Here is a 15861-nt window from a genome sequence, read left to right as displayed (position 1 = left end):
CCATACGTATGGCTCTCGGAAGGTTGAGATGTCACCTCACCGACAAAAACAAGTGAATTGAATTCCAGGGTTGTAAATGCCAAAACCATTATTTGATTATGAGGCACGCCATAGTGGGAGACTTGGAATAATTTTGACTACTATGGGGTCCTTTACGTGCCCCCAATGCATGGGACAATAGTCATTTTTGCACTTCGCCACCAACGAAATGCGGCCGCAGCAGCCGGGATTTGATCTTGCGAGCTCGTGCTTAGCAGTGCGATGCCATAGCCGCTAAGTCACTGCAGAGGGTGGCAAAAGCAAGTGTATGGAGGTCAACCTGAATGGCACCAACTTTCATTACGACCGCCATTTTTCCACCATTGTGAACGTGGATCAGGTCCGAAACTTTGGTCGCCGTTAATAAAGAGGGGGCTGGGCTGCAAGAATGAAGAAACTAACTAGACGCAGGGATGTTCAAATAATTGGGCAAGTTCGAAAAATCGGTTGGCGACTATACACAAATTCTGTCTGTGGCTTGTCTTGGCTTTGAGCTGCATCAATGGCAATGCGATTTAAACACGGGATACATTTATCACACCTGTCTTGTAATTTATGGTCGCCGGTTGAGGATACATCGAAAATTATGAATGCTGAAGTTCGAATGGAAGTGAATACTGAATAGCACAGTACTTATGTGATGAATATTCGAAGATATAGTATATTTGCCCAAGCCTACACGAAACACAGGAAGAGCACGGTGATAAATGCAACACGAAGTGAGCAGCTTGTAAAAAAAAAAAATAATAATAATAATAAAAAAATAAGAGAGAAAGATGTGCACAATGCTCCTACATCATTTCAAATTTAATTCCGCTAACCGCTAAATATAAATAGAAAACCTTGCAAGCATTAAAGTATACACCAGAAGATGCATAATGGGCATGCTTCATTACTAGCTCTCGCTTTTCAGTTCAAACAGATTCCTGAGCCTTTCTACAGGTGTGTCAATATCGCCCTCATTCCAGTCTGTCTCGGACAGAAGTATGCAGGCCTCTTCCAACTTTTCTTCATCTTCCAATACCATGTATAGCAAGAGAGATTCGCACAGCCTGAGTGCAGTTGCCTTGCGCACTTTGCTCCAACGATGCTGCAAAAGCCTGAAGAGCTTCACGAGAACTTTCTTCCTCACATCTCCTTCAAACTGCAGCCAGGTGGCAAGCAAGCTTGAGATGGCTTCGAGTTTCTGGAAGGACTTCGACCTAAACAAACAAAAAAAAAGCATATTTACCCATTTTGCGAACGCCAATAATGCCGATGTCTATGAATTCACATGCATCTGTGCACAACACACTGTATACAGTCGAACCCGGCTATATCAAACCTGTTTACATCAAATTATTCTCTATATCGAACAATTTCCGAACACGGTATAGTTACAATGAGTATGTATAGCAAAAATTATGCTTACATCGAACAAAAATAGCAGCAACTCCCGATATAGTGAACAAGCAGCATAAAAGTGCCCACAGAAGTTGGCTTTGCCTTGTGGCAGTGGGAAAACCCTGTGACACGGCTCCGTCCAGCCGCTCTCGCGATCGCGCTGGAGCCGTCGACACCCCCTAGCAAAAAATGATCTTGGTCTGCCTGCAGTGCTTGCTCAGACTGCGGGCGGGCCAAGATCAGGGCTCTTGCACCCTCATCGTGCAAGATGGCGCAAGTGCGGGTTGTCTCGCTGCTTTTCTGGTTCATTGTTTTTGTGTCTTGTGGGCCTTCTCCCACAGTGTTGCCGTGATGAAGCGGCAGAATTTGTTTTTTGCCGTGAAGCTTGAAATCACAGATCGGGTCGAACGCAGTAAGATGTCGGATGAGCACGCAGCGTGCAAGATTACGAGAAGCACTCTTAGCACGATCTTGAATAAGGGGGAGATTAGGGCTAAAGCGGACAAACTCGCGTCCTGGTGCCCAGAGCGCCTGACACGTATGCACAGCCATGTACAAGTGGTTAATCTGAAATTGCTTTAGACGTGCCGGCTTCCACATGCCTGGTGACAACTTCTGACGAGTGCGACGAAGCCGTTGCCGGTGTTGCCAAAGTTTGGAGCGAGCTGTCACAATTTCCGGAAGCTGTTGATGAGTTTGTGAGTGCAAATGGTGGTGTCGCGACCACAGGAGAGCCTGAAGACGAAGACTAGATTGCCGACATCGTACCGGCACAAGTGAAAGTGGGCACAATGAGGAAAGCAATGTTGGTCCTTTGCCCACATCGTCCGAAGTGATTGGTGCACTCGCACTAGTCCAGTGCTTCAAAACCGCACTAGTGCATTCGCACTAGTCTAGTTCGAATGTGTAGGGTTGCAGCCTCAGCGGCTCCGACTCTTTAGACAGTGTGGAGAAGTGCGTGTGTCGCAGGCAGCGAAATTGCCCAAGGAGAAAAAAATACAGGACTACTTCATGTGAAACTAAGCCACTTTTATCAATGAAGTGGTTTTATCAATGGTATGTGCTTTTATGATGTCCGATTCTTTAACACGCTTATACAGAATTATGCCCTATATCGAACTGATAGGCGTTTTTTTGCAAGTTCGATATAGCCGGGTTCGACTGTATCTGTTTAAATGATCTAAAGCACAGCACCTCACAAAATATGATCTATACAATAGAACTTCAATGTAACAAACATGCATGTAAATAATTATCAAGTATAACAATGTAAATCTAAAATGTTTCTCACTAATATCAGCAAATAATGAATACATTGGTATAACGAAGATGCGAGTTTTTCATGACAAGGTTGAACTATATGATCACCTATAAGCCCACCGCAGAATGAATACCTCTCACAGAAACATCTGGTTAGCCATGCGAAGTCGCAATCTAGCCTAATTTATGTACTTTACGCACAACTGTGACAGGGAACGCCTAATGTGTGTTCAAACTGAAATGTTTGCAAATGTATAAGTTAGAACCTCACTCGCCGATGTTCCACTGTCTAGGGGCTTCATGTAGAGGAATTCCCTGATGAAGAAACAAATTTGACGGCTTCAAATACAAATCTGGCATTCCAAATTCACACAGACGCAGGTGTACAAAGGCTTCTTAATCTCATGACCTTATCTAAACCTTTGTATTCACTCTGTTGCTCACATGAACTGCTCAGCTCCACAACCTCCCTTTAACTGGAATAGAATGAAACAGTATATGATCACCAGTCCAGGGGCAGTATTCTTGGGCAATCACATTCAGGGATACTATAGCGTTTGTGAGAGATATCCCATCAAAATGACGCTGCTGCAGCAGAACACCATAGCCACAAAGCCAACATGGTGGATACCCTCCATGTTGGCATGGGGAGGGTGAGGGAGTGGCCCTCGACGGCGGCACGATAACGGTGATGGCATGATGGCAATGACAACGGTGCACGCCATAACCGAACTGAGCAAACCCAGTTTCCAAGCTCTTGAAGGGCCTTTCACCAGGCCCCATACCAAACCTTGATAACACACTAGGCTTCATAGAGTACCATTCAGGGGCAATACTGCCACAAGAATTTTTAAAGAGGGTTTACTATAGTAGCTGAGAGAAAATGCTATAAAGCAATGTTGTGAGGAGGCAAGCTACCATCCCCTTGCGAAGTCCCTCTCCAGGTCCCTCGATCAATACCCACAAGCGACAATCCTCTCCTGCCTTCTGGCACATTGAAGTTGAGCACAAAACTCCTCTTTCGACACGACAACTACCCCGAGACTCCCGTCTCTTTTCTCTCTGTGACATTTCTGTTTTTGCGAGAATACCTAAGTTGCTCATGCTGCTGCTGGCTATTTTTGCACCGTAGGCAGCATACATGTGACACTGAGGCAGCCAGGGTGTGATGTAATCCCACTTACAGCTGGACCAGCCCCTTTAAGAGCACGCAGGGTTTTGTTCAAATTTTCTACTGCTTTCCCGGAGTATGTAGGTATCATACTTTAGAGACATGATTGCAACATGACCTACGCACTGCGACTGTCTTTCTGCAATGTCAAAACCTGGTAAGGGGAACCTAAATAGATGCCCAACAAAATGAAAATTACGAGATAGCGCAGGGAATTTTTTTTTTTACAATCAAAATGCACAACTATTGCTAACACATGGCGCGGAAACTTGGAGGTTAACAATTAAGCTTGAGAAGTTAAGAACTGCGCAATGAATCATGGCATGAAAAATTTTAGGCATAACATTAAGATACAGGAAGACAGTGGCGTGGATTAGACACGCACATATTAGATGCACGCACAGGTAAACATGAACACATCTCGCTCGATGACTGCGGAAAGTTGCTGTCAAAACGCTGGAGTGAAGAAACACGGTAGCAGTAGTGAGCGAGTTGAACTTTGTGCTGTCTCTCGCTTCAGCACGGGTTAAATGTCGAAAGCACAGCGCATACAAAGCTACCGGCACTGGGTGCACTTTGTCCACATTGCAGAGTGCTTTCAAGATACAGCGCCTGCACAGGTGCACATTTTGTCTATATCGCAGATCGCTTTCAAGATATGGCGCCTGCGTGGCCGTGCCATAAGCAGCAGCTGCCAGAGTAGAACCGCCCCCCTCTTCCTCCCCCCCTCCCCTCCCCATGCCTCACGCGTGAAAGAAGACGGTGCGCTGCCGCCCCACCTCCCTCTTTTGTGTGCGTGACATTGAGCCGCGATCATCAGCTGACCCTCACAAGTCAGTTGTAAGCTCATGTAGACAAGGCAAAAGTCCGTTTTATATGCCAGATTTTGACAAAAATTGCTGCTAATTTTATCCACTATAGCCGATAGTCCGTTGTAGCGTGGTCTGTTAAAAGCGAACTTCGTTGCATTAATAAGATAGGTCGAGCAAACTAAGGTTGAAGTATGGTCTGTTATATACGAAAGTCAGTTATAGGTAGGTCCATTGTATCGAGCGTAACAAGCGTAAAGTGCACTAGGGGTGTGCGAATTGTAATTTTTGAGGCTTACTTGATAGCAGATAGACCTGGTGTAGACCCGTGAGCTCGAGTTTAGCAACACAATGCCATATCCACTTAACAGCGAAGGTGTTAAGGGCTACTTTCCCACTATCGCGTTTGCGTGCAGAAAAAATCCCGAAGATAGTACAATGCCAGGCCGACCGCTGGCGGAGGTGATGCAGGCGTTAAGCACTCTCCATATGTGGGCCAATCTCGAAGATAGTACACTACCGGACCAACCCGTGGTGGAGGTGCAGTTCGCCACTAAGGGGCCCACATACACAGCTTCACTGGTCATCCTTCTTCACAGAGTGGAAGGGCACTGAGTTTTGATGTTAAGCATGGACTGGACAAAAAATTTCACACGGCTTACAGGCCAAAGATTAGCATATATAATCGCTACCTAAAACCGTTTTTGGCACCCGAGTGCCGTCCGCAATAAAAAAAAAACGTGCCAATTACTTTGTGTTGTGTTACGCGAGGAAGATGGAAACATGAATGGTATGTAGCACTGAAGCTTTTTTTTTTTCTTTTTCTATCAGAGTAAATCGTTAATCTGAGTAAACGGTGCAGGATGGGGCCGATATGTTTTATTTGTTTGAAGCGGCAAGCAGGACGTTTACACAAGTTTTTTCTGTCTGCATTTTCAAGACCTACTGATGAAAAACTATAAGCGCAAAAATACACACGAGGGATACATATTGCTTGAAGAACAAGAAAAATATTTGTTCTTCAAAGGGAACTGTACAATAACATAGTAGAATGAAAGCCGACTCTGCAGCCACAATGCAAGTGCAGTCACCGAACGGCATTAAAAATCAGTAAAATGAAATAAAGAAGATAATGAAATGCATCTATTCCTAAGCCATAAATACATGTCATATCCAATTATAAACACCATTTGGGCGGTCTGATAGCAAACAGTAGTGCGCGAAGCAGTACAAACAAGCCCGCCGAGCAGAATCACCAGCAGTTTCCAACGGCGCGACCTTGATGCGGCCCAATCCAATTCATTCGCAGTGCCGCCATAGTATTTTTCGTCATCGCAAACCTCGCCGCAAAGCATGCACCGTTCCATCCGCTCATCCCACTCAACCGTATTCTAGTACACTCTAGCGCAGGTGGGTGAAGATGATGTGCTGCTCATATTATGAAAGTGCATTTAAAAGAGAAGCTATTTTACATGTAGAGCTAGCAGCAACAGAGCCATGTAACATGTTTTTGGTGCTGTAAAGACTTGTGTGCATTGCAGGATGAACTGACCAAGTGGTTAGTCGAGGCACCATGCCATTCGCGATCACATGGAGGACATATTGTGGTCCATAGACACCAGTAAACAGCTGTCAAAATGACTGCGACGACAGCAAGTGTAGATAAATTTACATTCCATGTGGGTAAGTTCTGCAAGTTCCATCTGTCTAGGACAGCAAGAATGGGAGGCAGGCTACTTTCCCCCTGATATAAGCTGACTGCATGTCAGAGATTCACAAAAAATGGTACTCGCAGATTTTAATGTGGTAAATATTATCAAGGCGAAATCAAACGTCAATGGGCAATAAAAAGAAGGGGTGGGGGGTGGACACCTGTGCTTTATAACTTGAAACCACTGCGAGTGACTGCGGCATAACTGATAACTAAATGCACTTGTCATCCCCCAAAGTATTTCCTGCACAGTGGTACATAAGTGGAACACCAAAGCATTTGATCGTTTGACTACAGGAATGGATACCTTGAACCTGGGACTCTAACCAAGTGGATACTCCTTGATCACTAGCTGGGAGCATCTTCAGGATGGCAACACGTGCACAGAGAATATTCATTTCATAAGTTAATCAGTAAAATTTTAAGTGATCAACAGCGGTGGTCAACAGCACGACTTAGTTTAGTTACTCTAGAGCCTGTCAGCAGTAATCCCAGGGTCCTGAATATACATTACCGGCCCAAATTTTTGGCGGCAAAAATTACAGCTTAGTCTTGAATACCTCACATTTATAATTCGGGACAGTCTTCACTGAAGCATTGTGTGAACGCCTAGGAAAAAAAATGCTCTCATGATTCCACAATAAGGTTTCATAACCAGTACAGTGGAGCCCAAATGTAACGAACCTGGATAAAGCTAATTGATCTCTACGTCAAAAATGCGAAGCTTAGTATAGATTGGTACTCATGTAAAATAGCTCTCTCATAACAAACAAGCCACTGGGTATATCGAACTCCAAGCGCCATCATGCTCTTGAGTGTGAGGAGCCGCCTCGGCTGAGTACTGGGGCACACTTTCTATAGCAGAGGCAGACATGCTGCACCGATACTGTGCAGATATTGAGGGCACTGAACAGGAGCAGGTCAACACCATCTCAAGCATCGAGTACTGTTTTCTTAGTGGCTATTAGAAATGGTTCAAGGCACGGGCAAAATTACAGCATATGCACATAGTTGTTTCCAATAAATGGATTTCTTGCTTGCTTCTATCTCCATTGCAGATAAAAAATCCGTCTGAAGCAAACACCAGTGAAGTTCATTCAAGTTCATTACAGATGAGCTTGGGTATATAGGACTACCTGAAACTGTATCCAACTCGCTTTAGAACATAAGCCTGTTCATTACAAACCTGTATGTTTTAAGCCAAGCATCCTGCTGAACCACTTCGACAAATTTGGGCGGAACCCCGGTGAAGGCACCAGAAACTGCAAGGTGGTCCAGAGCTTTGAGGTACTTGGACAGAGCCCTGTTCACGAATGCTTCGTCACTGAGGAGTCTGGCCAAGAATCCATACACAGACTCTTCAAGGGTGCGGTCTTGTTTGGCCGTGCTGAGGAATGACAGCAGCGCTTTCTTGCCAGTGATGAACTGAAAAAAAAGAAAAGCATGAAGGTCAATGGAGTTTCACGCCCAAAATTTCCAGAGTTGCAATCCTAGTGCAGTGGCAACAGAAAAATTCTGCAGAACCCATTCCACGATGACCGTTGACTGCAATGCGTTTAGCACTGGATCAATATAGCGACACAACCTAGTGCCACTATCCAAACGAGTTATGTATGAGGCATACGCTGTAGCGGGACTCCTCTTTTGCACTTCCCTAAGAACACTCGGCACCATCTAGTGCTGCCGCCGTGAAGCCTGCATGTGGCCTCCGACATTCATGGTGCGCTGGTGGGTGAGAATGCTGAGAAACACATCATGGGGCAACCTGCTCCTCTCTCTGGCGCTTCTTTCTGGACACACTGCACCATCTAGCGACACGGTCAAGAAGTCTACGAGTAGCCTTTGAATCCACAAGCATGGGGTGCCAGTGCCTGCGAATGCTGAGGATGGTTCCCTCACTGGCCGCACACCCTCAGTGACCAAAGTTAGCGAGAGGTTCGCTGAAGAGTGGCACGTAGCCATTGCATTCACGGCACAGCTCGCCGAGTGCTGGCGTGAACGGTCTTCGTTGAAAAGCGGCAGATACCCACTGCATTTGTGACTGGGAAACTGGGAAAATGCACGATCTGAAGTAACTAAAAAAATTCGACAGACCCAACTATTATTGACATCTAGGTAATGCGAAGACTCCGACACGCATTGCGTTGGGGGCGCTCCAGGGGCCCAAGACACATTTTGTTGTTTTGCTATTGCGTGGTGTTTTAAGAAGGCGACGGGAAACTGAAACGAGTCGAGCTGGTGGGCAATGTCGGATGCCGCCGAAGCGAAACGTGATGCCCACATCGCGCCGACTGCAGCATGGAACGGCAGCGCATTTGGATTATCGCCTACTAAAAGCATGTAGTAGGCTGCCAATGGCACCATGCGCTGCAAAACGGAATAGGTGAAGATGCTTATCGCAATAGGTTTGGTGGCGATAGCTGTGAATGTGGCGTGCGATGAACCAGGCAGAGATTTGCTGGTACGGGAACACGAAACTGTGCGGGCCTTCATTTTCATGTGAGACAGGCAGGCGAGCATTGTGGTGAAGCTGCTGCGGCAGTCAGCGCTATACTGTTCTCAATCGTATGCACACCGTGCATTTTTTTTCTTTACGTGGGATCTAGCTGCTGGAAAATGTATCATGTGATCACAGTTTGACGACGTACTGAACGTTGGCGCCAAAAAATTGGTTTTCCGGGAATGTATGAACCGGTAAAAATTGAGTGTGGGTCATTTTTCTTATCTAGAATGCCAACGTTGGTGTCAGGAAAACATACGTGACGGGAACATATCAGCGAGGTTCTACTGTATGTCTATATATAGGGAGTAAAATCTCAATAAATGGAAATCGCCTAAATGGAATTGCCACTTAAATGGAACAATTGCCTCTAAGTTGGTTGGTTTTGTACTTGGATAATGTAAAAAAAAACTTCTGGTAATCGGAACGAATATTTCCACATCACCATGTAAACGGAAGTGAAAATGGAACTAAACTGTTTTAAATAAGTTGCATTTGTCAACTTTTTCTACAACCCCCGGCCATGGGCATCAGTTTTTTTCGGTTCCAGCTATGCTCCATTCCCATATTTCTTTTTTTTTTCAAGCCTCGTCAGTAGCGCAGCCCTTGTCTTAGTGGTCCAGTTTCCATCGTCATAACTTCGGTGTGGCCAGTGCAAGTCTCCGAAGTTACAAGTCCCCGTCTTCACAAGCTTCGTTCATGCCGTGGTGGCCCTATACTGTGCTTCATTGCCACGTCAGCGTTTTCTCACTCTGGTGGCTGGTGAAATTCGGCGAAGTTACAAGGACTGGCCTCTACTGTTTCCAGGTGGCACAGAAGCGTGCACACCATGCACTTACTTTAGAAAAGAAAGTGGATATTATTGTTGGCTTCGAAAGCGGCCATTACACGAAGTCGGCACTTGTGACGTGTGGGGATGTGCAACTCTCACGTGTCCCCTAATATGTTGTTTTCCCACATAGCTCCCACTCCTGTAACCCGTCTTCGCCGCGTAGCTTGGTGCCCGCGGCAGTCGTGATTGAAGCGCATTGCGAGAGGTGGCACAAGTGTGGCTCTGCTAACGCCACCTAACAGTGGGATTACTTGGGCGCAGTGAAGGCTTTTGCTCTTTGCCTCGGGGTTGGCAAGCGGCGCGGATATTCTGCGCGTGCGCTGATCCATGCTTCTGCGAGACCGTCTTGCGAGGCCTCGTTCGAACGTTCCACCGTTCACGTGACTGTACACGCGAACCACCAGGGGTTGGTGTCCAGCATGGGGCGAACATATTCGCTCATTATCTGGTCGCGGTGAGTCGGACTTCCGTGATTTGTCGCGCACCCATCAGCATGTTTTGTGTATAGCAACTCGGCTAGCAGGCATTAGTCTATGAAAGGTGCACAATAAATGCCCTTGTGATTGCCTGCACTACTGTGTTGTCGTTCCTTTGTCCCAAGAGCACGGGTGAAAATCCCACAGACGAAACACGGGGTTCCAAAAAGCAGCTTAACAATGATTCTGCTTGACAAAGAGAAGTTACGGGATGCCTTCGAAAATTTGCAATTTGGGCCTCGAAGGAGAAGGGCGACCATGAGGAGTTGGAAAAGTGCCTGGTGTTGTGGTTGAGGACAGCCTGGAATCAAAACATCCCCACCAATGGACGTTTAATCTGTGCCAAGGCAGAAGAATTTGTTCTTCAGCTGGGAATACAAGACTTCTTGTGCAGCAAGGGCAGGTTGACGAGGTTCAAATAGAGAAATAGCCTCGTTTTCTGTGCCATTTCAGGGGAAGCTGCAGCCGCTGATGCCACTGCATGCCACGTCTGGTGGGCAAAACGGCTTCCGGAGATCCTACGTCACTTCAAGGCCGATGATATCTACAATGTGGATGAAACGGCAAATTTTTTTAAGCTCCTGCCATTGAGGTGTCTCACTTTTAAAGGTGAGCGATGCACGGGTGGCAAACTTGGCAATGAGAGGGAAACTGTTCTCGTAGGTGCCAACATGTCTGGCGGCGACAAGCTGAAGTTGCTAGTGATCGGAAAGTCAAAAGATCCCACTGTTTTAAGGGAATAGCAACTTCGCCTTTAACCTATGAGTCGAACATAAGAGCGTGGATGATGCAGGCTCTCTTTAACAAGTGGCTTCACATCAAGGATGCATGATTTTTGTGGCAGAAAAGGAAAATCCTTTTCCTTGTTGACAACAGCCCTGGACATGCAAGTGTAATGGGACTGAAGTCGATTCAGTTAGAGTTCCTACCTGCTAATACCACAACACTGTTACAGCCCATGGATGAAGGAGTTATCCAAGCCTCCAAAGCCAGCTTCCGCAAGAGCCTCCTGCAGAGGATGCTGGCATGCATGAGCCAGGAGAAAGAATACAAGGTAGACATTCTTGATGCTATTCACCTCATTACTGATGCCTGGAGGCAACTGACGGTAAGAACCGTAGCAAATTTCTTCAGGCACGCAGGATTTTTCTCAGATGGCCAGACTTCTGACATGCGGGATTAGCCTGAGTATGATAGTGAAGAAGATGCCACTGAGAAGCAGGACCTGTTAGAGCAGTGTGCATCGAGGGAAATCCCACTGGACTTTGACGAGCATGTGCACATATGCAGCGATGTTGCAACTTGCCTTGAAGACACGGTGGAAAGAATTGCTGCAAAGGTATGCAATGAAGAAGAAGAGGATGAGCCAGAAGAGGCATGTCAAGAGGTAGCTACCACAGAAGCAGCTACCACATTTAAAGAGCAGAACTAGAAATGCAGGCTCTCAATAATTTTTCGTTTTCTGAAAGAACCCCGATACGAAATGTTCTTGCAAAGCTTGTGTTCCATGGACAAAGCAATCCTGAAAATGCAGTTGCAAGGGCTCAAGCAAGCGATAATTGATACATTTTTTAATGCACAGTGACAAGTACATGCATACATGCTGTGCCAAAGCCTCTTGTAATTTCCTGTGTTTTGTTGAAAAGCTATCAGCAGCATTCAGCTTCTAGTGCTTTGAGTTCCCTAAAATGCTATTAAGAAGGTGTATGCGCAAAATGCTGTACCTTTGCACATATTTCTCAGTAAGCAGAACTCCTGTTAAATGGAACTGATTTCTTCAGTCCCTTGAAGTTCTGTGTACTGAGAGTCTACTGCATAAACATATATTTCACTTATCTACGAAAATAAAATTACAGTTGCAAGTCAGGGCTCTTTCACTAGCTGCCTGTCCCTTATTTTTTTCATGTGTTATGCTATGAACACGATCAAAGTGAATGGCTAGAACAGCACAACTTACAAAGTTCTCAGACATGCCGCCCACACTGACGAGGAATCCCTTGAGCAGGGGTTCACGATATGAGTCGAGTGGCAGCAGCTGGCTCCAGTAGGGGAATGTCTCGTTGGAGTGCCGAAGGTTGATAAGGCTCCCCAGGTTTTCAGGCAGGATCTTGCATGCTTCCTCTCGGTGGGGGATGTATGGAATCTCTGGGGTGCTGCGTTAATTGAAAGAATAAAATGGAGTGCCTTAGTACGCAAAAGATGGTGCATTTTGTTAAGTAGCATATTTATGATTAATATTAACATGCACTTCTTTCCTTGAAAAATTCGCAGAAAAATGACGCATGTGTTAGAATGGGGTACACAACTTAATCTGGAACAGGTGGTGTCCAAATCCCGTCCCCAATCTGGAACCCCACCTTCCAATCCTTAATGCCGTGCATTGATGAACTGCCAGTGTTTGAAGCTTGCCATAAATTGAAATTACTGTGGGTGGTGCCCAATGAGTAATGCCCGGTCCACTGTGGCTCGGATGCATAAATTTTATTTTTTCAAGTAAAAACAAGTCACCATTTCTTTCTCTTACCACGAAAACGTAATGAGAGAACAATAGAACAATCAAGAATATTTGCTTTGTTTTTTTGGTAAGTATGAAAATCAGGGAGGACGTTACAATTTAGGGCACAAGAATTGAGTGAGTGTTATGGTGGCAACAGACGAGGCTGCATGCAAGAAAAAGAGAGAGAGAAAATGTGCACAAACCATTGACAATGATTGTCTATGAAGCGGTAGCTGAATGCTTTTAGAAAGCTATTTGCTTTACTACAGGAACAATGCACGTGAATGTATACATTTATTGCAGTGAGAACATTTAAGCAGCGTTCGTTGTTTCATTGCATACTTCTGTGAAGAACAGAACTGTTAACCAGTAAATCTGTTAGCGGTGCCGGACGCTCCTCCTGCAGCCCACATAGGGGTGTGGAGAGGACTTTTTTGAGTGCCTTTTAAGCCAGCAATCCGAGCATGTTTGATTATAATGTTGACATAATGAATCAGTCCAAAGCAAATTCTTACTTGTACAGCAGCTCAATGAAAGTTGTTATCGCCAGGCGGCACACGTTATCCACAGGCTCCACGCTCTGTTGGGCTAAGGCGCACATCATTGAGGACACCTGTGCCTCGGGAATGGCACTGGGCCGTACCGATGCAAGGTAGCAGATGAGGTCCTGCAGTGCGGACAATTAAACATATAACTGTATTCAAAATAGAAGTACCGTGGGACCTCGGCGATATGAATCTCATGGGGTCACGAAGCATTTTCGCATCATCAGAAATTCATATCACCGAATAACATTGAAAACTGGCAAGCTAAATTAACCCAATTTATAGCAACAAATTTTTTTATTTAGAGACGCAAAAAGCACATTGAAAGCAAAAATTCATCAACGATTACGATACTCCCTAATGTGAAATTTGAGCGCAGCTCTGAACATGTTTTCATTTTGCGATGCATTGGCTGCCACAGACAATCTGTTGTGTGCGGCATGTTGCGAATGGAGCGAAGTGTGGTGCAACTGCCTCTCTAATCTGGCGATCACAAAAGGCACAGCAGTGATTCACAGCAGCTGCCACAGACAGACCTCCCAGACGATGCGCGCTACTCTGACGTCATCTTGTAGCCATCATCGCTGCACTATGCTTTTCTTCTCCCGCTTTCGCCATACCCTCCTCCACTTTCCTTCTTGCGTCTTTCATCCCCTGCCACACTCCACGTTCGCTCTTTCATCCCTCGCTGTGCTCATTCACTGGGTTAGGCTGACGTCGACCGCTCGCCGCAGAAATGGCCACCTAAAAGCTGCGCTCTAAAAATTTTATATTTGCGGCAGATAAAATCCCTGATGTCCTTCTGTTTCTTCTCTTTCATCATGTCACCCAGCAGACACTTTCCATACCAATGAAAATGCATGCACATGTCGTCGCTGAACTCATCCGTGGCATAGCACGCCACGGGATGTCGAGGGCGTGTAGTGTTTCAGCTGCCGGTCTTGGCTGGTCACTGTTGCACTCAGCATTTTCGTCGCTTTAATCATTACTGGAATTTGCAGCCTCGGACCTGTGCAAACCACAAGTAGCAAGGTTGTCGTCCGCAGTGATAAAATTATCCACAGAGCGCCTGGCATCAAGCTGGTCCTAGTCGTCCTCAATTTTTGGGTCCTCTGGCTCTGAGGGCACCTCTGTAGACTCCTGAAGAAGCTGCACTAATTGAAACAGATGGCTATCATAACTGGCGTGACTCAGCCCCAAGTCTTGCCTATAAAGCGAATAGTGTCCAGCAGGCTTACTTGCAAGTCGCCATTCTTGCGATCAGTTTTGGGAAGAAGGCGGCACACGAGAAATTCTATCGAATAATGATTCACATTCTTTACGACTCCAGCGTCAAGTGGCTGTAGGTGCGTGGTTGTGTTTGTGGGCAAAAATACAAGCTTGATGTGAAGCTTCACTTGCTTCAGGTGTGCAGTGCACTGATCAAGTATCAAGACAATTTTTTCGTTCTTTTTTCCCATTTTTCTGTCAAGGAGCGAGATGAACTCTTCGAACAGGGCTGTTGTCCTTTATGCTTTTTTGTTAGCGTGACTGAAGCAAGGCAGATAAACCGCTTCAAACATCGGGGCTTCTAAGACTTCCCCACCACTGTGCAAGTTTCTCAGACCCGTCAGTGTTGCTGCAAAAGAGAACGGTAATCGCTCCTTGCTTTTCTTTCCCTCCTTGGCACGCTACACCTTCGAAGCACAGGCTCTCCTCTGGCTGAAGGTTGAAAAATAGACATGGCTCATCTGCACTGAAGTCATCTCGATGCTCATATTCTGCAATGAGCGATGGCAGTGTAGTCCAGAGCCAATTCTTCATGATTGACTTGTCAACCTTTTTTGCCTTCACCACAAATGCTTTTCTACACAAGACTGTACATAGTTTTGAAACGGCGCAGCCAGCCGCCAGAACCCTGGAATCCATCAATGCACAAAGTGAGTGCGATCTCGACGGCTTTCTCTCTCAATGCCTCACTGTCGATATTCATGCCGGTTGCAGTCACTGCCTCTAGCAGAGCTTCTTCTAGCTTAATGTGAGGGGACGCCTTCGCATTGACATTGAAGGAAAGCACATTCTTCATGATGTGTTCGCATTGCCCAACAATGGTGCTCAATGTCGATGTTGCAAGGCCTAGCTGCTTTGCCAACTTGGTCTGCCTTTTGAGCACAGCTCTTAGGCACCCGTTTCTGCGGCAAGCGTCAGTGTTGTCCCTTGTAACTGAGCGAACGAATGCAGTGAAAGATGAAAGTGAATGCGGAGTGCAGTGGAGGAGGAGGCTACAGTGAAAGCATGAGGCAGAAAGCAGAGGAGGAGAGTATGACGAAAGGGTGAGGCAGAAAGCAGAGTACTGCACGCCACTACGAGTTGGCGCCACAGTGTTTGTAATCTGACTGTATGTGCAATGAGAATTATGTAGTACTTTCTGGAAGTCATGTGGGCACGAGTGATTACACTGGAACTTTCGAAGAGTCATGTATAAAAGCCAACATGGTGGACCCGCAGAAAACATTTCGACGATCACTGACTGCTCTCCATTACAGGTGTGCCTGAGCGTTACTTGTTTTGCAATGCTTTCCTCCATTTCTAATGCGCGCATGAGACAGACTGTCTGCACCAGCCAATACATTGTGAAATTAAAGTGCGTGTAGAGCTG

General features: G+C 46.0%; 1 protein-coding gene across 1 annotated transcript in view; it reads right to left on the bottom strand.

Annotated features, from left to right (window-relative positions):
- Nucleotides 1-825: 825 nt before the first annotated feature.
- The window catches only part of Tbcd (tubulin folding cofactor D), a 76287-nt gene continuing 61251 nt past the window's right edge, over nt 826-15861 (bottom strand). Inside the window, exons 13-16 of the mRNA XM_065438775.2 lie at nt 13194-13345; nt 12139-12334; nt 7560-7798; nt 826-1241 (exon numbers count right to left, since the gene is read on the bottom strand). Of these exons, the coding sequence (XP_065294847.1) occupies nt 935-1241; nt 7560-7798; nt 12139-12334; nt 13194-13345 (894 nt within the window). The 3' untranslated portion in view covers nt 826-934. The remainder of the gene's footprint in view (nt 1242-7559; nt 7799-12138; nt 12335-13193; nt 13346-15861) is intronic.

Source organism: Dermacentor albipictus, chromosome 4 (assembly GCF_038994185.2).
Source record: "Dermacentor albipictus isolate Rhodes 1998 colony chromosome 4, USDA_Dalb.pri_finalv2, whole genome shotgun sequence".
Lineage (NCBI taxonomy): Eukaryota > Metazoa > Arthropoda > Arachnida > Ixodida > Ixodidae > Dermacentor > Dermacentor albipictus.
The sequence above is the reverse complement of the archived record's forward strand: the minus strand, read 5'-3'. Positions and strand labels throughout refer to the sequence as shown.